Source organism: Convolutriloba macropyga, chromosome 1 (assembly GCF_964194025.1).
Source record: "Convolutriloba macropyga chromosome 1, txConMacr16.3, whole genome shotgun sequence".
Lineage (NCBI taxonomy): Eukaryota > Metazoa > Xenacoelomorpha > Acoela > Convolutidae > Convolutriloba > Convolutriloba macropyga.
The window spans coordinates 83938149-83965965 of NC_134468.1; the positions used below are offsets into that span (position 1 = coordinate 83938149).

Genomic DNA, 27817 nt, shown 5'->3' on the forward strand with positions numbered 1-27817 from the left:
ATGCAATTCTGCTCCCAAAATCTGTATGGAGGAAGTAGCCGGTCAAGCAAGCGGATAGGCAAGCAAGGTGAAGTTTGAAAATGAGGTCACGTCAGCCAAAAATTTTTTTGGACACCGATATTGCAAGTTGCCCCTAACAGGTCAGTGGGCGCACTTCGCGTTTCCGGATTACATCCCAAATTGACGTATTTTTGTTTCTTTGGTCCATTGGAATACATTATAATACTATGCGGAGCCCTGATTTTAACTGTTAACAATGTGTTATTTCTGATAGATTACATAACTATAACATAACATTCGACTTGCTTTTATGTCGGCTTACTTTCTCTTCGGTTTACTTTGCGTTCACCATGGAAGAAGAACAAAAGAAGGGATCTTTTCCGTTATCGCCCCCCCCCCCGCGAAATTTAGCCCCCCCCCGATATATAGCCTAAATTTAGGCAGCCCAAAAATTAATATTTTGCTCCCCTCCGAAAAGGTTACTCTATTCCATAATATCGTTCCTGGTATAATACATCAACAACCATATATGTAACAATTTTCAAGAAAATTGTGCTAGCAGACCCCTTTACAAAGCATGCTCGTAATTAAACGCAATAAGAACAAATTTTTGGGTGATGTTTACATGACTTGCAGTGACTTATTACTGTACGCATATTGTTTTCACACCTCCGCTTCAGTAGTATTTTCTAAATGCCTATTCACACGTATGCATACGTAATAACTGAAAGCCATACATAATGTTTAAACGTATACAAATGGGGGGTCACAAATTCACTTGGGGGGGGGGGGCTAGCGAAAAAGATCCCATAAAAGAAGTAAGGCCGAGCTAGAAAAATCCAATTGCAGGGCGCATATACTTGACGCAGCAGAATTAAAATGACATGTAACCGTCTGAAGATAGGCCCGGTCTTAAGGACCTGTACAACTAAGACGACCCATTGCCTTGTCCAAGGTGGCTAACAAGGTTGAACTGGCAAAAAGATTCTGGCCGTTATCTGTGGTGTTATAAACATATCCAAACATATCCGACAAAAAACATGGGCAGCCTGATTTTACGGTCGGCAACAATCGAGAAATTTTGCAAAATTAGGCAATCATGAAATTTTGCATAAATAGGCAATCGAGAATTAGGCAAACAATATCCAAGATCCAATAGTGGATGTACGCGTAATGCAGCCGTCCAAGGGTTCCAGCAGTCCATTGAAGGAAACAAAAAGAGAAAAAAATATCGAAAGACCAGCTCAAGATGAAAAAGAAACGACCAATTCAGCATCCTGAAGCACCAGTTTGCCAACCAAAAGCCCACAACATCTGCTACAAAATCGAAAAATTAATCGCAGAGCAGCCTCTGCCACCCACTCAGCAACCATCCACTCAGTCCATCCGTAGTTTCTTGACACTAGAACTACAATGTCTAAGATGCAATATCCGGTCCATCCTCCCACCTGAACAACAACATAAATATGTGAAAAGTGGCAGAACAGGATAAAACCCCGAAACATTAAAAGATCCCGTTTTAAAAAAAATAAACCAGCAGCTCAGGAATCAAGGTTCCCTAGTCACCTATATCAAAGAATTAAACGAAAGATAAATGTGCAGACAAACGAAAAATTAAACAATCATCGCTGCCATCGAAATAGCTGTTACGATTAAAAGTTAGAAACGAAATTCCTGTTTTTACCTTTAAAAACAGAAGAGTGTTGTTAAACTGTTTGATCCAGTTTATGGCTAAAAAAGTTGCTAAATTTTTCAACATTTAGCTTTTTTCAACATTTTTAAAAATAAGTATTATCCATCTTTTCTAGTCAGCCTGACTTCAGTGTGCAGAAGTCAAGTATTAATTTGATGGCAAGTATTAATTTCTCAGTCTTCCATTTGCCGAAGCAAATTTTTCCTTATAGCAGTGGAAGCTTGGAACTAGCCGACTTTGCGGTCCCGGGTTTAGGTATTTTTGCAGAATGCAAGCGAAATTTTTTCAGTTTAGTCAACAAAATTATATTCATTGTTCACCAATTTTTTTTTATTTTTCAAGAGTAACTTCCGGTCCAAAAAAAATCCCACAACAATTTAGGAAATTTTGAAAATGTTTTAAAAGTATTTTAATGATAATTATTTTAAATTTTTGGTTCACTTCTTTCCAGCTTTGGAAAAATCATAGGGGAGCTTCATGGAATCGTCTTTCCTGTCTGAAAAGACAAGCTACAACTTTTATTTTCGAACTCAGTTTTCCTGTGTTCAAATTTTCTTCAAACGGATACATTAAAATCACAAAAAATTGCAAGTAAATTACCTGAATAATGTGCACGTAAGAAAATCCGGGGAAAATTGTGCTGATAAATTTTACCTGCACATGGCCCTACCTGCACACTGTTCAGGTAAATTTACCTACACATTTTTTAGAGTGCAGCCTTGATCGTAACGGTTAAAAATGTATTATTTCTGATAGATTACATAACCGTTACATAACCTTCGGCTTGCTTTTATGTCGGCCTGCTTTCACTGCGGCTTACTTTGCGTTCACCATGGAGGAAGGACAAGAGGTTAAGCGGAGCTATAATTATCCATTTCAGGGCGCATATACTTGATGCAGCAGAATCAGGATGACAAGCAACCTGCTCAACTAGAATAACCCATGGTCCTATCCAAGCTAGCTAACAAGGCTGAACTGGCAAAATAAATCCAAATTTAACCAATCAAAAAAGTGTCCAAAGAGTCTAGAAGATTCTGGCCGTGTATCTGTGGTGTTATAAACATATCCAAACATATCCGACAAAAAACATGGGCAGCCTGATTTTAAGGTCCGCAACAATCGAGAAATTTTGCAAAATTAGGCAATCATGAAATTTTGCATAAATAGGCAATCGAGAATTAGGCAAAGAATATCCAAGATCCAATAGCGGGTGTACGCGTAACGCAGGTGTCCAAGGGCTCCAACAGTCCATTGAAAAAAAAAACAACAAATGAATAAAATTAACGAAAGACAAGCTCGCGATGAAGACAAGCTCGCTCTAGATGAAAAAGAAACCACCAGTTCAGCATCCTGAAGCAACAGTTTGCCAACCAAAATCGAAAAATTAATCTCAGAGCTGCATCTGTCACCGGCTCGGCAACCACCCACTCAGTCCATCAGTGGTTTCTCGACAATAGAACAACATTGTCCAAGATTCAGTGTCCCAACGGAACAACAACATAAATATGGGAAAAGTGGCAGAACAGGATAAAACCCCGAAACATGAAAAGATCCCGGTTTTAAAACAGTAAGCCAGCAGCTCAAAAAGCAAGGTCCCGTAGTCACCTACATCAAAGAATTAAATGGATCATAATTGTGCAGACGAAAGAAAAATTCAACAATCATCGCTGCCATCGAAATAACTGTTACGAATAATAAGAAATAAAAATCCTGTTTTTATCTTTAAAAACAGAAGAGTGTTGTTGAACCGTTTGATCCAGTTTTTGGCTAAAAAAGTTGCTAAATTTTTCAACATTTAGCTTTTTTCAAAAAAAATGGAACAAATTAACCCTTTGAGTGCACTTTGATTAAGTTTGCAAAATTAACATTTGAAAACCGCTGACACAATCTAACTCCAAAGAACGCAAGTTTTACTTGTGCGTTCTTTGAGAGAGTTCTTGAATAAAAGTTTTACAGGTTTTTTACCAATTCTACTCGATAATAATGCAAAAAACGTCATTTATTTTTGATATATTGATTTTTTAGGTCAAATTATCAATATCCATAATATTTGGAACAATTACGTGTTCCTATTGGACGAACGGCAACAGCACGGCTAGTTTTGGTGTAATTGCTGTTTTTGATAGTCCAAGAATATTCGGATTGTAATCGGTTGATGTTTTTTCAAAATAATTCTGCATTCTTTGCTTTTTTTGTCCATTAATTACAGAAAAAAAAACAAATGACATCGCAGCGTTTTAGAGTTCCCATTGGCTTCTTAAGGAGTTTCAAGGAAATCTATATAGTTTTTTAGTCGAAAAATTTTGGTCGTTTTGACTTATAATAATACCTATTTCAAAATAAACAATGTATTATTGAGCCTTGCAATGTTTTTCTTATTTAGTCAATTTGTGGCTTTACGTCATTAAATAAAGGTGGCATCTATTTTGTAAAATAGATTAATTTTGAAAAAAGGTATCGTTTCTTAATACTTGTTACCTAGTCTCATTTTTCAGAGGTGATGTTTATCTTTATTGGTGTTCAAAGAACGCTCAATGGATCATATCTTAGTTTTTACAAAACAGATGATGGTTTAAACGGCTTTGGCAACGTTTTCTTGCAACATTTAATGGCGTTTTCCTGTTTCTCGTCTGACTTTGTCGTTTGTTTTGTAGACGCCTGACATATTCTGGATAATAATAGGTTTCATTGTCTCCATATTGAGGCCCTGAAAAACTTAAATCTATTTAAATTTTCAATTAATGTATAATGGCCCTCATTATTTGAAATTATATGTCGCATCGAGCCTTGGATGAGAATCTTTGTTGTTGCTATTTGATTTTGTTGTCTTGTCTCGTGATCTTAATAATGATGGCAGTTCTCATCGGCGCACTAATATGGAATTATTTAACTTTCTAAATAATTTGATTTGGATGCCATTATTTCTTCATAGACCAAATATTTTGGATCAGTATTTGAGACTGTTTGAAAGTATTTTTTCTCTTCCTGATTTGGTAGATAGTTATGCCATAATTGTGGATAAGTGGAATCGGAATATTGTTTTGCAAATGCACATTACCGAGCTTCCTTGTTCTATCGGTTATTAACCACCCCCGGATAAACCTTTCTATAGACACAATAGTTATGTTTGATCCCTTGGGCGGAAAAAACCTCTTTAATTTCGGAAGCTGATACTTGAGAGCATTGTGTAGCTTTAAAAATTCAAAATGCAGGGTAAGAAATTGCATAGCAAGGTTTTAAGATTTTGGAAGCTGAAAAAATTGAAACAACTCAACAACAGAGCAAGATCAAAAGTATTACAGACACGAAATCATTCTGCATCAAATTGAACTTCAAAACTTTTTTATTTCTTTCTTTTTGACGTAATTGAATTTTTGGTAAAATTTACTAAATTTGAAATAGCGGTTTTGAAAATTTGCCAATGTTTTTCATATACTATGTTATCGGTTGTTTATGCTTATTTTTCTAAGAAAATTTTAAATAAAACCCTATTGCAGATAAATTAATAATTATTTTCTGTTTTTGTGCGTGTTCTCCAAGAAGAGTGAATTGGCACTATACCAGATGCGGTTGCTAATTTAATTCACTTGATCTCTTAATTAATGTTTATCGTTTACTGCATTTTTTAATGTCTAATTTAATCGTTTATGTTAACTTATCATTTCGCACCGCGAAATGAACTAATGATTGGTGTGTTACAACCCCTTCTAAAAATGCAAATTGTATAGCCTTACTTTGTCTGAATTTTTCTTATATGTCGCATTGCTGGCATTTTTTAAAAAATTGTTTTGATTTCATTCAAAATCTTTTCACAGTGGCTTTGGTTTAGTTTTGTATGTGCCTCTTCAACGTTTTGTCAAAACGTTTCCTGTTTTCCCAAAGAAAAAAATAATGCTGTATATCCTTTTGCAAGATTTAACCCTCTTTTGTCCACTATTCCCTATTTTTTCATGTTTTGCACGCGGACAATATAGTGGGCTTTACGGAAAATTTATTCGCGTGGGTTTGTTTTTGTTGTTATTTTTTTGTTTACGCTCATTCAAAATAGACAGTCTTAAACCACGCGTAAGTTCTTTTTTAGAGGGGACAGATTGTTAAACGCCGTGTAAGTTCTTTTTTTAGTGGACTGGGGGGGGGGGGGGGGGAAGGAACGTTAATTAGCTCTGAAAAGCATTGTGACGTCTGCCGCTATTTAGAGAAAAGGTAAGGAATGAACAATGACTTAATCCTCAACACCTGGGCCATAATCGGGCGATTACTTATCAAAAATAATCGTCCTTTTGTTCTTCACACTGCATTTTATTGTGCTTTGAAAGAAGAACGATTTCCGATTTTTCAGGACAATTGGACTAAAATTTGTGTGTTTTTATTGCGACTCAAGTAATCACAAGGTTTGAAAGCTATAATTGAAAAGTTCTAATATTTATAGTAAATTAATAGTTATTTGTGAACAATTCGATTTTTGTTCAGCCTCAAAAAGATTCAAGTACTCCCAATTAATAGAAGAACTATCCCCCCTTTATTCTGGGGGAGTGAGTTGCAGAGGCTGGGGGGGGGGGGGGGGTGGGGGGATATTGGGGTTCTATAAAAAGAACTGCTCCTGTTTGCACTTATTACCGTTTAGAGACGTTTTGTTAAAAAAAAATCGATCAATTAAACTGCGCAAAAAATTTGGCGAAAAATTCTTGAACTTTTTTTCGCTAATTCAGCGTTATGCTTTTTGGTACATTAATCACTTTGAAATATTTTCACTGCTTTCGTTTATAAAGAACAAACAACTGAAAAAATTGAAGAGGCAAATTCAAGACTAGTAACAGCTCTTGGATGCCAAACGAACCGATGGGGAAAATTTTTAATTGAATAACAAAATGACGCCTAGTTAAAAAGATACAAGCCTTTGTTATTTGCGTAATTTTAACAAACAAGCTTTCACTGAAAATATTGAATTCTTTTTTTGGTTTTATGCTTACGTTTTGTAGCAAATATTTATGCGTGGTCAAGCCGATTAGAAAATTTGAAGTTCGCAGTTTTTATTGTCAAATTTTCACCACAATTGGTCATGTTTTTGAGTTTGAAACGACTTTTTTACAGCAATTATTGATCACATAAGCGTTCATTGATTACATTGCTTCACGCAGTTAATAAATACGTTAACTGATAGAGCACGGTTTTAAATTACTTTTCAAACTTTATTGAATATATTCGTAACTGTGCGCTAAATTATTATTACATTGTTTTTACCAATTCTTAACTGATTTATAGAGATAACAAAGCCTTTGACCTGTTAGTCTTTGGCCCCACAAATCGGTCAAGTTCAATTGATATTATTGGTTCTGAAATCAGGTTAGTAATGGCTCATTTTCATAATGTAATACGGCTTGACTGATCAAAATTCCAATCATCCCAAAATATTTTTGCATTTTTTCATTGACCTTTAATTTGATCCAATTTATATTAAGCCACAGGGCCTTTGAAACATTTTTTTGTCGTCAAATTTTGGTGCTAGTAACAAACACATCTCTGTAAAATTAAGTACGATTTTGCGTACGATGCTGTGCATGGTTTTTATTACTGCAGTTGGCTTTGCTTGGGCAAAATTGTACTCTAAGTATATAATTAAGTCTCTAAGTCTATAAGTCTATAATAACTATCTAGAGTTATGAGGAAACAGTTGCGTTGTAATCAATAGATTTTTGAAAACTTTTTGTGATAAAATTTCATCATATATCTTCTAGCAAATTTTGTAAAATTTCTATTACATCGTTTACATCAAATTGCTCAATTTAAAGACCACGATCCAATTGTTTGGTTTAATGGTAATAGCAGTTTTATAATGAAAACACTGGGTAAATCTTTGTCCTAGTTTTTTGAGTTACTAACTTAGATATATTTTTTCCAGTTCACAAGAATTAACTAATCAACTAATCAATCTTTTCACGTATTAATTTTTAATAGCCGCACAGCGATAGCTGGGGCTATTATTGGCCTTCTCTTGGTTTTTTACAATTCAAAGAATTTGAATTGTATTGGGCGCTGTGTTTTTTTTAAGATGTGTTCACACATTTTTCCATGACTTTGATCTTTCAAAACGGGATAAACAGGTAAAGCCCAGCGGGCATTAAGTTTCATTAGAGGTCCAAAGTGGTCTGTAGTTGTCCGTCAAGTGCATATAGTGGTGCAGCTGCTGGGATGGCCTCAAATTAAGGTTAAAAGGTCTCTATTAGGAGTTTCTGGGCTCAAACTGGTGCAATTTTTCATGTTTTTTCTGATTTTTTTGAGTTTTTTGTTTGATTAGTCTCAGGTTTAAGTTTTTAAAAGTTGATGAAGGCCTTTTGCAAAACAAAATTACTTGTTATGACCATTTAATGAGCTTAGGTTTTGGTACTACTAACAGAAACACGCAAAATGATACTAATTTTTGCATTTTTTTTTTTCAAGTTTTTTGACAAATTTTATCATTTTTTGAGTTTCTTCAGTTTCAAGGGCCATGAAATCACCTTTATTGTTCAATAATAGAGTACTGCATAGTTTCTATCGATAATGGATTGGTTTTCAATTTTTTATTGTCTCGAGTTTTACCATTTTTTTGGACAAAATCTTCAATTTTTTTTAAGATTTTCTAAAGTGTTTGTCAACTTTTGATATTTGTCCATTCTCAAGTGCCATAAAACTTATTCCACGGTCTGTTAAAAAGTTATTGCGTGGTTGTTAGTTTAAATGGATATGTTTTCAACAATTTAAGTAATCGATTGTTTTGTAAGGCTTGTAATTGGGTTACTCGATAGCCTCTAGAGACACAGAAAGGATTTTGAAGATATTATTATCATGAGTTTTAGCAACATTTCCTTAAATTTTGCAATTGATTTCGTTTTTTGAAAATTTTTTTGGTCTGTTTCGAGTTAATCGATCTTCAAGGGCCAATAATTTTTTTCAGGTCTTGCAGATATAATGCTGGGCCTATTTCAGAAACAAGAATTGGTTCTGAACATATTTTTGGAATAGGTATATTTAAAGGGGTCAAATTTTGCTTTAGGGGTAAACGCTTCAATAGTTTTAGCCATTAGTATCTTTTTGTTTATTTTGTTTGATTGTTTTAATTTCTCATTTTTTTTAAATGGTTTTGTGTTTTGGCCGGCATTGATCAATTGACCTTCTGGTTCGATAGAGTACTTTTAAGTTTTTGCTTCAATTCTGTGAATTGTATATCAGGACTTGTCCTGCTATGTTTTTTTATTTCGTCGTCATGAATTTTGTTACGACCATATGACGTCACAGCCACTTTTTGCTCATTCGGTCATGCAATTTCAACTGAATTGCATGTGTGACGTCTTTTTTCGCTCTTAGTGGAGCGAGTTTTTTGTTCATGGCGTGATTAAATTTTCGGTCGCACTTGACTTACCTCACTCTCAAAAATGACTTCCTCAATTTGAAATTGAATTTTATTTACTTTTATTTAAAGAGACAAGTTCAAATGGGTGTGTGTCACTCTAAATGAAGGTTATTTGAGCTAATAGAGGCAGCAATAACTTATACAGATTTTTAATCAAAATATAACAGATCAGCCTTCAACGAAAAGACGAATTTTTTGGTCTGTCTTTTTTACTGTTTGTTTAGACTGCCGATCTACGATTCTATTGCGGCTATTTTCTGGCAATCTACCAGCTATGTTTTAGGTTTTTGTATTCTTCACATTTTGCGTCAATGAAATATTTCTTCTCAAGAGTTTTTTTTTTAAACGACGAAGCGTTTGAAAAAAGAATGTTATAACTGTTGTTATAAAGTAGTTAAAAAGGAAGTAGTTATAACTGTTGGACATACTATTTATATTAATTTGGCTGGTTTTTCAACTGTAATAAATTTTACTTACTTTGATTTTATTTCTACGAGCTTGTGATTGCTCCGACTGGCGGACCTCGAACTGATAAATTTAGCGGATGAACTTTTTATCTTCAGTTATTTGTTGTTCTTTCTTAGTGTTACTTGTTTGTCTTCTTTTTAGACGTACAGAGATCTCCGAGTTCGGTTGGAAGACCTTATGACTGTTCAAGATTCTTCGTAAAGGTTGATCTTAAAAATTTCAGATAAATCTTGATTTGTGTCAATAGGTTGAAGATGATACACGCGGGAACATTATGTTAAACATCACATCGCCAACTTTTCTTTTCTTCTGATCCTCCATCGATGCAGCGGCTTTTCCATAAATTATTGATCCTTTATTGAAGACAACTTTTTCTGTCCGATATCAGAGAAATCGTTTAGCTTATGCCCATTGAGGATTATCACTGGTGCCAGTATCCTTCTTGACGTATATAAAAGTTGAACGACAGCTGCATTTATTCTCGACCTCACTTAAAACCATATTCCGTTTTTTATTTGGTAGGTTTGTTTATGAGTCACAAAAAGTATTTAATGTTGGTTCAATTAATTGTCAACCTAATGAATATATTTAATTCAGTAAGAGCCAATTGGGTACGTTTTGTTATAATGTATTGATAGCTTCTGCTTTGCCCAAAAGTTTAGTTTTTTTCATGTTGTGCTTAAAAACTGTTGACTTTTTCATGAAAAAACGAATATTGTACCCAAATAACAAATATTATAACAAATAACAAATAACAAATAACAAATGTCATACCCGGTACGCACGATTGCAAGCTACACAACGGCATAAATAACGGTATAAGCTGCATAGAAAGACAAATATATATATATATATATATATATATATATATATATATAAACACATAGATATATATATATATATATATATATATATATATATATATATATAAACACATAGATATATATATATATATATATATATATATATATATATATATATATATATTATGGTACCGGGCAATGAAGAACGAGGTCAAGGTTTTCCAAGACAACGGGACTTGGAACCCAGTGAGACCACCCACAGACAGGGACGTCATACCGGGCACTTGGGTCTACAAATTGAAATTGGGACCCAGTGGTCAAGACGACAAATACAAAGTGCACAATGTAGCGAAAGGCTTCAAACAAGTGGAAGGACTGGACTATTTGACACCTTTGGGCCTACCTGTAAGCCACAGACATTCAGGATTCTACTTCAGCTTTCAAAGACGCAAGGCCATGTGATGCACCAATTTGATATTAAGACGGCTTTCATGAGGAAGACGTGTTTTCTGGAACAGCCACAGGTGTTTGAAAAACGAAGATCAGATAAAAGAAAGTTATATCTAATAAAACATTTTTTGTTTTAAACAGGCTGCGAACCACTGTTATAAAGAACTGGCAAACTTCCAATTGAGAAAGGGCTTCACCAGAAGCTAGAACTATCATTGCTTGTTGGCGAGAGCAGAGACAGAGGGTCACCCCTTTATCTTGGTCTGGGTTGACGACATCATAGTAGCATCAAGAAGCATGAGAGTGATCTCCGATGTTAAGAAGGCACTCGAGGCAAAAATTTCACATGGAAGACAGAGCGAGAATACAATGGTTTCTGGGTCTAAGAATCAGACGAGAAGATGGCAATGTCATAGTTGACCAAGAACCCTATTGCAACAAAGCTTGAGTGGTTTTAAATGAATCAATGCAAACCCTCAAGAACTCCAGCTGATTTGAAATTGAAACTTCAGACAGCCCTGAACGGAGACGAAGAAGTGGATCAAAGGATCTACAGCTTGGTTTGATCACATCTGTATCTGGCCAAGCAGACGAGGCCAGATATCATGTTCACTGTCAACATTCTGTCCAGACAAATGAATGCCCTACCAATCAACACTGGCTGCGCGAAAACGGACACCTGCAATATCTTTGAGGTTCAGAAGGTTTAATACTCACTTACACAGAGGAGGCTAGTCAGCATTTAGTGGGGCAACGTGATGCAGAAAATCAACAACGGGCTAATACTCCAAGCTCAGCAACACTCAGCTGGGGTGTCAAGAGGCAGGCCACAGTAGCTTTCTTCATCAGAAGCAGATTATCAGGGCGTAATCGCAGCAGCTCAAGAGGCAGGCCACAGTAGCTTTCTTCATCAGAAGCAGAATATCAGGGCGTATTCGCAGCAGCTCAAGAGGCATTGTATCTGAAACAATTTCTGACGGAGTTTGGCATCCAACAGAAACATCCAATAGCAATTGGAGAGGACAACCCGAGCTGTATCAGTATATGACAAATCCCACTCATGTACAAGAAGAGCAAACATATTGAGACAAATTTTCACTTCAGTCGAGACAAGACGGCAGATGGAACTATTTCAATTCATAACGCTGCTAGTGACAAAATGGCAACCGACATTATCACGAAATTCTTACCCGTAACGAAGGTGGAAACTTTCAAATCAGTTTTAATGGGAACAGATTCACGGCAATCAGCTCAAGTCTGAGTGGCGGTATTAAAAATTTGATCAACCTAGAGTCTTCAACATATTTAGAATCATTGGAAGGAAACTTTAATTTTCCAAATTTCAATATATACAGCTGACTTTTGAGCCCTTTTTAATCCCAAAAATCAAATCACCATATTGATCTAGTAATGAGTTCTCTCCTGTAAACCTCTAAATTCTACTATGAAATATCATTGTTATTATCTCATTTTTAAAATTTAATTTCTCTTCTTAGTTAAAAACGTTTTTTATTTCGCTTGCAAAAATCCATAGCCCAACAAGGTCAGCAAAAGCGGCCATTTTTGAGACTATTGTGCTAGTTTGCTCTGTACAGACTATTTAAGTTGGTTAACTCTTACACGTCACTCTCACGCCCATCCCCTGACCCCTCCTTCCTTCCTTCCTCCCTCCTCCCTCCATGTGAGACTCCAGTGACGAGACACCAAAATTTGGAACATCTCAATCTAAGCTGCTAATATTCAATATTCTCCCAGGTCGAGGTGTCCAGACCAAATTGACCTCTGATCAGACCATCTTCAAGCACACATATGGCACGGTATGTTCGAATTACATGGTCTGGAAAAAGCTCCGAGCGCACTTTTGTCTGGTCAATGGTCTGGAACTTGTCTGATCAGAGGTCACTTTGTCTGGCATGGCGTCATCAGAGGCGAGTTCGGTTTGGACCTCAACCTGGGTACCGGTCAGAAACAGAAACCAGTTTTCAAAACTTTTCACGTCAATTGTCGTTTCAGAATGGGTAAGGGAGAGAACGTGAAGCTAGTATGCTGTGTGAGTGCATGTGTTTTGGCCCTGATGGCAGTATTGTCATGCATGTTGGGGCACGCGGGAGGCATTGTAGTCTTCAAGGGTTCCACTGACATCCAACTTGGGTTGTGGACTCTCGACATTGACGGGAACCAGTCCTATGATCTGGGTTAGCGGAATTGGTTCCCTCTATCCCCTATCGGTAGATTGTGATCGACCCTCCAAATATACAAATCGCAATGGATAGTCCCACCTTTTAGAATATACAAACCATTATTGTAGTATGGTAAACTTTAGAAAATTGTAAGAACGTTAGTTTAATTATAGATATGTCAATGGAAACAAAAAAATGGATCTTTTCCTTTTGTGCCCCCAGCTCAGTGGGCGCATATTATATGCATCCCCCAGATGCACGTGCCATATTTTTGTATAATGATTTACTATGTAATGGCACGTGCTCTGTAACTGGGGGGCGCATAAACGTACTGTGGGGGGGGGGGGTGCACAAACGAAAAGATCCTTTTTGGAGTATTGTACAGCAGTTACTGTCGAATAATTTATACTTTATGGATAACTACCCGGAACGCATTTTTTGGCGTAAAAAATATTGATGAATTAAGTGTAACCGAAAGATGCTATTTTCAAAAAAAAGTTTGATTTTTTAAATTTCAAAACAGCCTTTTATGTTAATCCACCAAAACTCCTTCGATTAATTGAAAATCATTGACAAAATGAAACTTTAAATGATTTGAATAAAAATGTGACGTATTTATACAGCTTTTAAAAGAAATTCCTGGTTAGGTCTAACACGATAATAAAATTATTCAAATTTACATTCCAGTGTTTATAATAAAACTTCTGCTTTTCACTCAGAGTTTGGCAGATTTTGGAAAACTTTCAATATTTGGAAAATTTTCAGATTTTGAAAAATTTTCAGATTTTGAGAAAGTTTCAGTTTTTGGGAAATTTTCAGATTTTGGAAAATTTTCAGGTTTTGGGAAATTTTCAGTTTCGGAAAATTTTCATATTTTGGGAAATTTTTAGATTTTGGGAAATTTTTAGATTTTGGGAAGGAATTGAATCTGATCCCTGAGGTGTACCGGGCAGCTTTTGAACTGGAACAGGGCGCATTCCAGTCTAAAGCCAATTCAGCCAGAGTGTTTTTGCTGTTGAGTCACTTCTCGGCTGTCGTGTCTTTCTTCTCATTTGTGTGGTTCCTGTTGGACATTTTCCATGGCACCAAAGGAGCAGTCACGCTGGTTGGGGTCAACTTTGCTCATGGTAAGTCTTTTTTTAACACTGTTTAGCTGATTGTGAGTGAAATAAACACGACTCTTGACGATCAGACAAAATTCTCGAAGACAATTGACAACATCCTTCACTGTCGTAACGCCTGCGACGAAAGGAGTTATCAGAAATTCCAAAAGTCAAGCCTAATTGAGCGCACTCTTGTTTAAAAGTAGTCTCGAAAAAATCGCCAAAAAATTATTTTTTAGTCGATTGCTTCAATATTGCTTTACTATATGGCTTACACATAGCCTTCAAACAAATAATACGCTATAGTTTGTTCCGAAATTGAAGAATTGGCGGCTAATAGAAAGGGCAATCATCCGTGAAGTTGAGCACAAAGTCAATTTCAGAAAAATGCTCAAAATTTTTCCAAATAACCGAGAAAAACTGCGACTCAAATCCGGATCCTAGCGCTAGCATATTGTACGCACTGAATGCTCTGAAACAAACTGGATACTCATTTTAAGATGGCACTAAAAGCCGATAATAATTAATGATAAATGAGCTTAATCCTGAAATCATATCTCCCATTTAACCATAAGAATGGGAGAATATTGTGGTAGCATATTGATCAATTCTTCCTGTTTGTACGCCTCCCCCCCCCCCCCCCCCCACTGTGCGCGACTCAATTTGTTCTGATCAGCTAGGTGACTTGGGTCGATTAACTCAACATTCATATCAGAGGTGAAATTCAGTCACTGTTAAAATCGGGCATTATTTGAGAACCACGTGTTGGTTCAAGATATAAGTCAAAAAATTTTGAAATAACCCTCAAAATTAGTCCCCTTGCTTGAAACGAGAACAACGTGCAAGTTTTGAAATCTGGTACTGCATCTAGGAAAATCTGGCATTGTAGAAGTTGCACATCTGTGTTTCAACTTCTCCCCTTCTATTAGCTTGTATTTTACTCATTCAGCCTCGCATTTACACGACGTTTACCACCCCCCCCCCCCCCCCACCCCACCTGCATACGTCAAAAAATTTTAACTAGTCAATTTAAAGATATTGAGTTGTTAAAACGCTTTGATTTTATAATTGAAAATTTTGAAAGCCGAGATTTGTTTCGGATTTTGTTCAAAACTTACTCAACTTACCGCGAAATAGAACTTATTTATGAATTTTTATCATGAAAATCGTCTTTTTCTGTAATTCCATTCTACGTTTACTGAGAGAGGGAGAGAAAATTATTGAGAACAAAAAATACATACAACTGTAAATATGAGCAACATGCATATCATATTCAGCCGTATTTTTCAGTTAAGTAAGTTGAGTTATTGTTATTGAAAATTCAACATCTGAACATTCCACGTTTTTAATTTGAAGAAAATGTGAAAAAAAAATCAAAGAATTAACAAAGTGAGTCAGTCCAGAACAATTTTAATGGATTCATTAGAATAATTATTCATGTATAATCTGAGAAAAGGTGATTTTAACGGAGTCGTTGTTTCAAACAGATGTGGAAAAGAACCGATGAAGGTACAACTTTTTTCCCCACTTAACTTGTTTGGTAGGTAAATGCAAAATTATTGAAAAAAGAACAAATATCGAAGAAAATGGATAAAAATTTTGATGATTGACGCAATAACGTTGATAAATAATCAGTTTGTGATCGATGGTTTTCTTTGTTCCGACCCCTCTTGAGGGGGGGGGGGAGGAACTATATACTCAAATGGGTTTTTTTTTGTTCAGTCAATTGTCAATTTTGGCCGATCGATATATTCATCGTAGAGAGTTGAGACTGGTATCATTAGAAAGCTTGTCCAGTGTAGAACATGGAATTAAAAAGATTTTTTTGATTTTCGTTCTTTACAGGGAGTTATCGAGGTTTAAACTTTCGACAAAATAGAGTGAATTCCGTTTTGGACTAAAATTTTGGCAATTTTGATAAAATTGAAAAAAATTTTCAGGAAAATGTTGTTGATTTTACGTTTAAAGACAAAATATATTTTCGGCTATTTTCATTGAATTTTTTTGTCACAATTTCCGGCTAAATTTTCAGACTTTTATTGAATTTTTTTGTCACAAATTCCGGCTAATATTAACAAAATTCAGGATTTTTTCATCAAAAACTGTACGAAATAAGTTTCTTTAGTCCACTCTGATTAAAATTGCAGGAAGTGCACAACCAAACAACACTAAAACAATCTTTGTAGACTAAAAAGGGGCTAATTCTACTTCAACTTCCGTTGAGAGTGCTCTGTAAATAAAACTTTGCCATTTTTTGCTAAATTTATTCGTTGATTATCAAAAACGCAGCAATCATTTTTGATTTTTTTAACTAACAAAACATCGATATCAATGACTTTCCAAAAAATGAATATTCCTAATGGAAAATCAGCATTAGCAGGACTAATTCTGTACCAATCGAGGACCGTTACAATCCAAAAATAATTCGGATTGTCAGTCGGTTTTTTATAAAAAAAATCGGTCTTTTTTGTTAAATTAAATAACAGAATATTTCAAATCAAAGCTCACTATTCATAGGTCCTATTACCTTCCTAATTAGCTTGAAGTTAGTTTTTTAGTTGATTGCTTGAAAGCTTACGGTCGTTTTGACTTTTAAAATGGCTTATTGAACTTTGCCTCCATTTTTCTCTTAATTTGGTCAACTTGTAGCTTAGTGTCAGCAATCAAAGAGTGCTCCTTCTTTCTGCTGAATTCAAATTTAGTCTTTATTGCGGTTTTATGGCTTAAATTATGGTTTTCTGGCTTCGATACTACTAGATTTCACAATTTGTTTTTAGTTTTTAGGTATTTGCCCATTTTTCATGTTTTCTAGTTTTGTCAAATTATCACGTTATTGTCAGTTCATATATCACATTTTTCGCATTCAAAATAACGAAAAATTGATAATATTTAAATCTTTAAAGATATAGATTGTGGTTCTTTACCGCTTCGGCAGTACTTTCTCGAAGAATTTAATTGAATTTTTTAATTTTGTCTAACTGTCGTTTTTACTTTGTCTTTTTATTCGTATTTAATTTCCTGTACAAGGACTCGATTTGATTGGCTTTCCTTGAAAAGTAGATGAGCCTATGTTCTGATATTAGAAGTTAGATAATGGCTTTCATGACTTTGAAAGCAATTGTTTTCCAAAATGAAAAAAAAAACATTTAAACATCGGAACTTTGTTCCTTTTATTGTCTGTTTGTTACCTGGTCTCGTTAATTAAAGGTTAAAGATGACATTAATTTTGTCAAGGGAAGGTGTCAAAAGGGTTTGGTGTCGCAAAATCTAATGTTTTTAAAGAATTCGTTATGACTTTACTGGCTTCGACACGGGTTTTTCCACAAAAAAAAAGTAAACTAATTTTTGATTTTTGTCATATTTGACGTTCTTTTTGTAGACGTAAGACTTTTTCTGGACAATTGCAGGTCTCGAGGGCTTTGTTTGGAAGAATCAACGAACCTATTTAATTTTTCATTATGTAATTAATGGCTTTCATGTCTTTTATGAAATAAATTTTTTTCGAAAAAAAAAACAAGTATTACATAATTTTGCATTTTCTCTATTTTGTCTAATTGTTGCTTATTTTCATTAATGAGCGCCACATATTACACGGTGTTTGACTAAAGTGCAATCGAATATTTTTTGGGGCCCAAAGTACGGCTTTACGGCTTCCAAAGCTTTTTCTGGCACGTTTTAATTGATTTTTTAGTTTGTTGTCTATTTGTTGTTCTTTTTGTAACTGCATAAAAAATTGAATACCAAGAGTTCTTAATTCCCTTCCATAGAAGCATTGATAATAGTAAACCTATGGGATATTTTAGTTGATTACTAATGGTTTCATTATTTTGAAATTAATTGTTTTTTTTGTCTAATTGTTACCAAGCGTTATTGTGAACTGGTGAATAACCATTTTTTTCTGGTGAATTACAAGTTATTTTGTTCTTTTTCAGTTTTATCTGACTCTATTTTGACTTTGTTATTAAGTTTTGTTTTTTAAAACGGACAAAAATTTTTTGATGAAATTAATGTTTGTGTTTGTTGTTTGATTTTGCCGTTCGTCTTCGCTCGCTTTCTTAATATCAGCATATCTCATCAATCTAATGCATCATTTTTTACTCCACTGAGTTTTTTGCTTTGGAGGCTATCTTTTCGTTCATACACCAGTTTTTTTTTGAAAATTACTTGAGTTTTTTGTGTTTTTCCATCTGTTCCTCATTTAGTGGACAATTATGCCAAAATTGTGAATGAGCGGGGTCGGAAGCTTATGTGCGATCGCACATTACCGAGCCGCCTTGTTTTCTTCTATGCTCAAACGCAGGAAAATGAATTTTTCAATAGAAGAATTTATCACACGTTAACATTTTCGTCTAAGAAGCCCCAATTTTTTTCAGGGGGAAGGGTTAGAAAAGCCATCAAACTTTTTTAGAGTTAAAAAGGTAGCAGAACACAAAAGTATTTTGATATATCAAAAACATATCCTTATCGAATATGCTTCACACTATATCTATTGGGATAAAAAATAAAAACAAAAAAATGCTTGCTCATTTTATGTCATTCTAGAACTGCAATTAAAATAAGAATACCGCAAAGAAAAAACTATACTTCGCATATTTTTTCAAAGCTCTTTGTTATGCTTCTAAATAGTTTTCTTAGTCAAGCTTTCTTATATGTAAGCTTTAAAACGCACGATGAAAACTGAAGAAAATTTTGCTCCTAACCCTCTTTTTGTATGGGCATTGAAAAAAAACCCCTCTTTTCGTATGGTCATCATACACTGGCCTAAAAAGTATCATCGCATGCGTATTTTTCATATACGGACAAATTTAGTAACAATTGCCTGCTCTCTGTTTGTCCTCCCACCCCCCCCCCCAACCCACCTGCATCAAAGACATCGTTCAGCCCAAAACTGACTCAATAAGAAACTGGATGAGCATATAATTCCGTTGCAATTTATTGGTTCAGAACAACAATAACAGTGGGAAAAAATTCTCCAGCAAAATGCAAATCTAAATATTCCGCCCGATGGATTGAAAGCTGGTGCTTTTATTAAGGAGGAAATTCAGAAAGGCTGTCTTACTTTATATATTGTAAGAGGTAAGTTGATTTATGCTGAATTTTTAAGTGGTGAATTTAACAGTAAATTTTAATAAGAATTGCTATTTTAGGCGCTGAATTATTTTCATGAGAACAATCTTAAAACAGTCTTAAAACAATCTGGAAACATAACAACAAATCCATCTAAGACCATAAAAAGTGCCATTCTTAAGAAATTCTTGAGAACTTTGCTGTTCTACGAAATATGATTTTTTATCCAGATCTTTTGAAAACATACTTAAGATCATATGTGGCATCTTAGAAACCAGAGCAAGATCATGCAAGAAATTTTGCCTTGATTTGGATGGAACCATATATGGTCTTAGATATGGTATCTAAGAAGGGTCAACCCGGGTAACCGCGAATCGTGTATATTACAAACCTTCGCCACAATCACTCCAATTTTCACATTTTTTATTTGATTCCTTTGCAAGTAAGTTTGAATCCAGTAACGTTCCAGTTTCACAGTTTTCACGCATTTAACATCTTTTTTAGTCGTACTCCTTGTTATTTCCTGTGCATGTCTGGCATCCGGCTACGAGGAACTGGCCAATGTCGATGGACCCGGTTGGGGCGGAGTTCTGATTTGGGTCGGGTTCGCTCTCTCCCTGTTGTGTCTTGTGATATCGTTGGTAGCTGTGGCAGCTGATAAAGTATCGTCTCAACAACGGCAGTCTTACAACGCAGATGGGGAGACACCAGCAGTTGCGAGTTCAAACGGCTCGCCACGAAGCAGTGTACCAGATCATCAACATCCTGCCACTTAAATGACCTTAAAACACGCACGTGCACGTTAAAAAATGCCGGAAGTCAGTAGTACCAGAAGTTAAAATGCCAGAAGTTTAAATATATACGTAACCAGATGTTGGCTTCCATTGACTTTCATCGTTTATAGCGCGTCCCATAAAGTTGCAATAAGCGCGAACGTTTCAAAAGCCACATGTTAGAGTTCAAAGTTCAAATTTAAAATATGTAGAAAAAATTGATGAATGAAAACTTAATGGGAAAACGTTTACATTCAAATGACCACAGTGATGCTAAATTGCACGTTTTTGGTGTTTTTCGAACGTTTGCTTATTTCAACTTTATGGGACAGACTATAAAAAACTTGCAAGGTGCGTGTTTTAAGCATGGTTACGTGACTCTGCAGAAGTCTCTTCGAAATTCTGACTTAATATCTAGAACCGCTTTGCAGTTCTCGATAAACGCCAGAAGTTCTCAGTGACTGCAAGCAGAGTAATGTAACCTATAAAAAAACACAAGAAAACTACTTAAACAAAGATTCAAAGAATCAACTGGTTGGGACTGATTGAACTCAACCTGAAATACTGCTGTTTCTCGCGACTGTTTCTGATAAATTGTTGATTACGTGACGATAATGGACCATGATAATAGTTGAGAAAATGTTATTTGTTAATTAAATTTTAGATTTTATTTTTAAAAAGCTTACAACTCTTTCAGTTTTCAAAAGAACCCTTCCGAACTGTTTGCTTCAGAATTAGGGTGATGGGGGGGGGATGGGGTCACAGTTCGAACTCTTCTGTAAATTGTATGAAACAAAACTTGAGCTATGTTCTTAAGATCTTGAACTGGAAAATTTCTTGGTTGGAAAACGTCGATAAAACTCTTGGTAGGAAAACCTTGGTAGGAGAATATCGAATGTATGTTATGATTATCAAATCATAATGTAAAATCACCATGTGAACAATAGCTTAGATCGTTCATCATTGATCACACATTACGATTGCTGATTGATTTGACGTTTTTTGTGGTAACTGATAAACATATTGATATCAATTTGTTTATTGATATCATTCGAAAGTAATTTCAAACCACGTGTCATGTTTTCATTTCTTATCTAAGTTGGTCTTGATTGAAACGTGGATAGGAAAGCGTGATTGATACAAAAAATTGAGTTCAAAAATTTAAGTGATTTCAACACTAACGTGGGCAATTTTGCAAACAGTTTTTTCCAATTTCATTTTTTTCCGATTTACATAACGATTGTCAATATCAAACGCAGGAGGAGCAAAATGAGATAATTGTGGGTGCTCGACAAAATATTAGTTTTTAATTAGATATCAACAAATGAATATTAAAATGATCTTCAATTTTTCCCTTTATAAAACTTGAAAGTTTTATGAACAGTAGGTTAACACGCCAACAGTTAGAAAAACTCAAGAGATCACAAGAATTTGTCTCAACTATTTATGCTTTAATTTCAGCAAAATCGCTTATAGTCGACCCCGCGCAAAAGAATCTTAAGGTTGAAAAAGAAGCTCTATCTTCAATTTCCTGCTGAATTAGCAATGACCAATCTAAATTTGTTTTCCTGGCATGTTTACTTTGAGGTACAGTGGTTACTTTTTTTGTTTCTCTCTTAAAAATAAATGCTCAAAAATGGTAAAAAGCAAATCGAAGGGAAATCCATAATCAAGACCTCGCTCCTATGTAGAGAAATACGTAATCGGTATTCTCTAAAACTGCTCAGAGTAAAATTATTTGATAAGTAAATGAGCCACCTAAAATTGGACTCCATAAACGTTATATGGTGTTCATTGAAAAGTTACAGAAAAACAGTGAAAACCTTTTACAAAAGAAATTCATCCGAGGACTAAAACTTTTTCCCTACCTTTCTTGAAAACTCAAAAACAAAATCAAACAGGCAAGTATTATTTGATCTGAAACTATATATAGTTTCAACTTGACAGTTTCAAGTAAAATTGTTCATGTGAAATGTAAGTTTTTCAGGCGTAATGGTTAAATCTTATAATTCTTCTCTAATTTGGCTCTAATGCTCAATACTTACAGAACTTGACTCATTAGGACACAACTTGGCACTCACTTTCAGAACTTGGCTCATTAGGAAAAAAATCTACCACATAAATAAACTCCTGGTCACTATATACTAGTGGGTAGGGGGGTGCGAAGGTTCAAACTTCTGACTCGATGGTCTTACTCCTAGTATACGCTATCTTCCTAAGCCTGATAAGTCTCATGAAATTACTTAAGGATTTAAATATGTAAATTTGACTAATTATTCTAGTTATAAGATTTGTATATGATTTGTAAAAGTTTAACATAGATAATTTACAGCACTAATGGTATAATTATGAGGGTTGCACTTAGAGTTATTAAATCTAACTTGTAAAAAGGGAAAGGGTCGGAATATTTGTAAGAACGTTATTAATTTATCAGTAACTTATTCTCTTTTGAATAAAGTCCTGACTTGAAGATATCTCTAACTATTCGTTATTCGATATAGTTGAGAAAGAGTTTGGCAATTCCTCTTTGAATTACTTGTGTTTTGAGATTACTTTTCTCAATTTGGAGATATTAGATTCTCAGTTTCTCTGAGTTGTTATTTCTTAATTTCTCAAAGTTGTGATTCTTTCTTTGCTATATATAGTTCTCAGAACGGGATAGTTGCCGTCCTGCTGGATGGCAAAATGTCCGTTTGGCTGGACGGACATTTTGTGCAATATGAACGGTTCAGCTAATTACATCATTCTATTTTTAGAATGATGTAATTTGAATACTTAGCTTAGTTAAGCTAAGTATTCAACATAAACATTACTTCAGTACATCCCGACCCGGTCCATAGTGGGGGTAAAATGAAAATCATAGCATCAATAAAGGTACACATATAAATTTTTAGAGTTTACAGATAAAAAAAAAGACAAGTTATAAATTTTAAGGTTTACAACAGATTATGTAAAAAAAAGTTTTTGTGCCTTCTCCCCGGCTCAGAGATTCGAAAAATTGTCGTTACCTCGAAAGTCTCCATGTCGATAGTCTCTTAGTTCTCTCAGCAGGCTTTCGTTGCGCTGCTGGAGCTGGAAATTCTTGTAACGTTCCTTGAGGAAACTTTGCTCGAGGTTTCGAATGTAGTTGTCTTCTGAGCTGTCGAGGTTGGCGGTTAGGAAATGAAATGGGACAGAGATGATTTGTTAATCGATGCCTAAATTCTTCGCTCTATAAGTTTTTGCTTTGGGGTTATAAGAGATCAGTTTGTATAGGTTAGCGTGGTTTTGCAATTTATAGTTCAAGCTCATGTCATATTTTGGGTGCCCCTTGAAGCTTGGGTTGCACACTAGTTGTTCGGTTTTGATTTGGCGGTTGATTTTGTCCTTCACAGTAAGTGTCTTTGGCATGACTGCTGCCACTGGTGGTTGGAGTTGTGATGGTCCTGGTTGTGGTTGTTGAGGCTGTTCTGACAGTTGTTGGGTATCTTGTTGCTCATATGATTGGGGCTCCTCGGTTGTTGTTAGATATTGTGTGACAATGCCGATGGGAAGTTCTGATGGAGGTGCATCGTCTAGTAATTCCTCGAATGCTGGCAGCAGAAAGTCATTGTCGTCCAGTGTTATGTTCTAAAAAAAATTTTATACAAAGGGTTATTTATAGTTGTAATTAATTAGATTTAATTACACTGGAGAGGTTGGGAAATAATCATTACTAGAGTGATTTTCCCTCTCTTGTCTAATTGATTGTAGCTCACTTTGTATAGGAGGGTATATGTTTATAGTCGGCTCTTTATAAGTTGGGGCTTGTACTAAGTGTTCTGAGTCGTCTCTCTCTTCAGTAGGACGAAATACTGAAGTTACTATAGACTGAAAAAGTATATTGAAAGTAGCTGATAGTATTACTTTCCCAAAACTCACTGAGGCTCCAGTAATTTTGTGTATTTGTAGTGCTCGAATGATGCAAACTACAATGTCGATTATAAATTTCACAAAAAGGAATACAGCAAAAGTAATTCCGCATTGTTCCAAATAATAGTGTATTCGGCCGAAGGCTTTTATATACCGGTTGTGTAAGAATTGTGACGAGATTAGAGAATCTAAATATATTGTTTTTGTAGTGTAGTAGTTGCTATAACCACTAGGCTGGCTTTTATTATGTTGAATCTCAACTAATTCACGAGAAAACTCTTGCGCTGCGTCTTTCATTTCGGAATTTAAAGTTACATTGTTCCAAAATGCAATCATGTCTTCTTTGACATGAAAAGAAACTTCCTGTCCCTTTTTGAATTTCATCGAAACCATTTTGTGTTTCTGATTGCTGGGGGCAAATAATGCTGGCCCAGTGACTTGTGTTATACTTGGAGTTAGCTCGATCCAAGAGTTAACATTTTCAATATCTAGTTGAAAAAGATTCTTTTGTTTGTTGTTACATGGTTGTTGTTTAGCAGTAGTGAAAGTTTGTCTGCTAACTGGATCGATAAAGCGAACTTTATTTTTATATAACACCGGTATTCGATCGTAACAAGCATCCATTACTTGTAAAGGCGAATAAAATTTTGGACAGTGATATAGCCAGGCTATATTGCCGTTTGTCTCTAAAAACATAGATCTGTTATTAGTTAACAGAAAACCAGCCAGCTTAGGGCTGAGACGCGAATATGCAAGTTGTGTATTTTTAAGTGAACGTTCTAATTCACAAATTTGTTGTATAGTATTTATTTCAGAGAGTTGTAGCCTTCGGAAATTAGTTTACTGATAGTAGTCGAATTTAGTATTCAAATGTGCCTCGTAATCTATCTCTGTTCGGGAGATATTAAGCGAACTTAGTGAATTGTTCGGAAGTCTAGTAATTCTATTTATATTAGGTAGAGGTTCGAGTGCCTCTCCTGTATTCATATTAAATCCGCCTGTAAATTCAACATATATTGTGTCGTATGGTGACGGATAAACTATATTATTGCTATTGCATAGCGATTGAGGCTTATTGTACACTTGAAATAGAAAGCTTTGTTCTTTCTCTGATTCTTTAGAGATATAGTAATTATCTCCTATTTTTATCATTTTGCCTTCAAATTGTTCTCTTAAAGCGAACAAGCAATTATCTTGTTTCTCCCAGCTATAAGCATGGGGTTCGGTTGACGTGCTTTGACAACCGCCTTCTGATAATGTGCAAGGCAGGGGAATATTTTGCCAGTTATTTACTGATCCTCCCCGCAGGTTAACATTTAAAGTTGTATCCTGCATATAAGTTTCAAATGTATCGTGAATTATCCAGCCAGAATCGTCACATTCGTTTGGATTTTCTCCAATATTTGGACCGGAATTTTTTATATAAGTTGTTCTTACATTTAATTTAATCGGAATTTCTTTTCCGTTAATACTTAACTTATTAGTTAATCTAGCCTGCCTACACTGTTCTGGAGTTAAATCTACGTCTGTGGTAATTGTGCTACGTTTTGCATCAATTCCACTAGCGTCGAAAAGGCCGCAATACCACCTAATGCTTTGGTGGCTTGCTCTACACATAGTAGCTTCTAATTTTCCTCTAAAGAAACGGTTGAAAATTTGTCCTTTGACTTTTGAAATTTCAACATTTTGTGGTTCAATTTTACAAGGAGCGACTTTGTTTAGTGAGTACATTTTATTAGAGTCCATAAGTGAACAATCGTAGTGAGCGACTTTTAGTGATGTTGCAGTTTTTGCGTATAAGTGATGGTGAGCAGTTTTTAAATCTGTGAAAATTTCAGAGTCTGGGTTTTCACAATTTGCGAAATTAGATAAAATTAAGGTTGCGGTCACAAATAATTTTGTGACATTTTCTGTGTATCTGTTTTTGCAAAATTGAAATAGACGAAACAGAAAAAGAATAAGCAAAAGATTTACATCAGTGAAATTTCTTCTGGGGTTCGGGGAACAGAGATTCGATTTCGGGATTCATTTTTAAAAATGAATTTTGTAGGATTTGTCAACGAGAGTGTGTGGTTGTAGTCTTTAAGCGAGAGATTCAGAAGAATGAATCTATTCAGTTAAGTTGAGAATTTATAGTTTTCTCAATGGCAATTTGGCCGTCTGTGCGGATGGCAAAATAGTGAGCCCTGATTGGCTAACTGTTCCAACTGTATTTTATCAATTTGTATATTTACATAAATTATTGAGAGCGGATTCTATCCGCGCAACTGGCAGAATACTCAATTCTGATTGGTTGATTGAGGGTTGTCCGTGAAGACAGAGTGAATAAGAAATTTAACTGGTTGGGGTATATTTCTATTCCTGTATATATAGAGAAATTTGCTGAGTGTAATTCTAGTCTAACTTTGAAGAATGATGAACAGAACTATTTTAAATTTGTTTAAAGAGGCAAATTATTCTGCCTTCGAACACTTAGATTTGGAGTTGGATGCCAGAGAGATGAAATTTTTCCTCTCTGAGCAGTATATATCAACTCAAATTGTCCTCTCTGAAGAGGAGTTTTATTCGCTGCGGGTTGCGCAGGAGTATTGTGTAAATAATAAGGATAGGAATTTATTGAAATACGCGAAGATGTCCTGCTACAGTGCAGTACCTCAAATGTTGGTTGGGGGAAGAGGTAAATTTTTGAAGTTACAAATATTTTTCTGGGATATATTGGGGTAGATTATGAAATTTTTGAATTTTTTAGTTCGAGCGAAAATTAACAGCACCTAACCCCGAGTGCCACGAAGAATTTATGAGTTATGTGTTCGAGCTTTGGCGAGTGTGGTGGACCCCTGAGACAGCAAGAGCTGCTGAGCAACTGTATGGGTTGGCTGTTGTTCTGGGGTGCGGGCTTCTCTTTCGAGACTGTGCTATTGCCCGCGAATACATTAAACTAATTAATCTTGCTAGAGCTCGACTGTTATAATTTTTGTAAATTTTTGCTTTAAATATTTTTATAATTTGTATATTTTAATAACAACTTTGCACAAAAGAATTATTTCTTTTGGACTTTTGGAATTAAATCTGATGGAATTGTATTTCCATAGCGTTTAGGTTCAGTCCGTGTTCTCTGCGGTCTGACATCAGAATGAATTGGGTTAGGATTAGGTTTTATTTTTACTGGGTGGGGGGTTGAACTAATGATAGGGCTAAATGTATGGGAATTGGACGTAGTACTTTGTGAACTACTTTGGGGGCTAAACGAATTTCTGATATGTAGTGTGCTATCATTTCTATTTGTTTTGTATGGGCTGTTAGGCGCACTCCGGCACGTGTTAACAGTAGTTGAGTACTCAACTGGTTGCGGTGATGTTATTTGCTCAGCCTGATTATTTGCGTTGTTAATAATAGGCCACGGCATATATTCCGGGTTATCAATTGTTTGGTGATTGAATCTATTTATTGAGTACTGGTTGAACCTATCATAGTAGGCCTGTGAATCATCATAGTTAGTACTATAGTCCTGTACTAACTTGTCTATTTCCTGTTCTTTAGGAAAGTATTCTACTAAGTGATTTCTATGTACTACTTTCTTTTGTTCAGTTGTGTCGTGAACAATTTCATACGTAGTGTTAGTAATTTGTTTAGTAACAGTATATGGTCCAGAGCGTAACTCTAGTAGTTTTTTGGATTTCAATAATCCTTTAGCGTGATTCTCTAGTAGAACTTTACGACCGATTTTGATTGGTCTACCCAATTTAAACCTATTCCTATACTCGTGTGCTTTGTTTGTAATTTGCCGACAGCGAGTATACGTTTTACTATATATATTTTTAAATTCATTTTCGCGTTGTAGTATAGTACTAGACAATCTATTCTGTAATAGTTTGTCTACTTTCTCGTTTTTACAAGAATTTTCACAGTGAGTATGTAAGGGAAGGTCTTTACAATACTCTGAAATACAATTCCTTCTATTATCCCGTAGTAAGCCTAGCTTAAGGGAAATTGGAATTT

At 35.2% G+C, this 27817-nt stretch overlaps 1 protein-coding gene across 2 annotated transcripts; it reads left to right on the forward strand.

Annotated features, from left to right (window-relative positions):
• The first annotated feature begins 5837 nt into the window (after nucleotides 1-5837).
• Nucleotides 5838-19993, forward strand: LOC142352225 (uncharacterized). 2 transcript variants are annotated; one of them, XM_075404685.1, is made up of 4 exons: nucleotides 5838-5896; nucleotides 12818-12999; nucleotides 13893-14111; nucleotides 19659-19993. In XM_075404685.1, exons 2-4 carry the CDS (start codon nucleotides 12819-12821, stop codon nucleotides 19928-19930), a joined length of 672 nt encoding a protein of 223 aa, XP_075260800.1. In that variant the 5' UTR covers nucleotides 5838-5896; nucleotide 12818; the 3' UTR covers nucleotides 19931-19993. The 2 variants fall into 2 exon arrangements, with proteins under 2 accessions (XP_075260800.1, XP_075260792.1); XM_075404677.1 differs by lacking the exon at nucleotides 5838-5896 and adding an exon at nucleotides 6323-7036.
• The last annotated feature ends 7824 nt before the right edge of the window (nucleotides 19994-27817 follow it).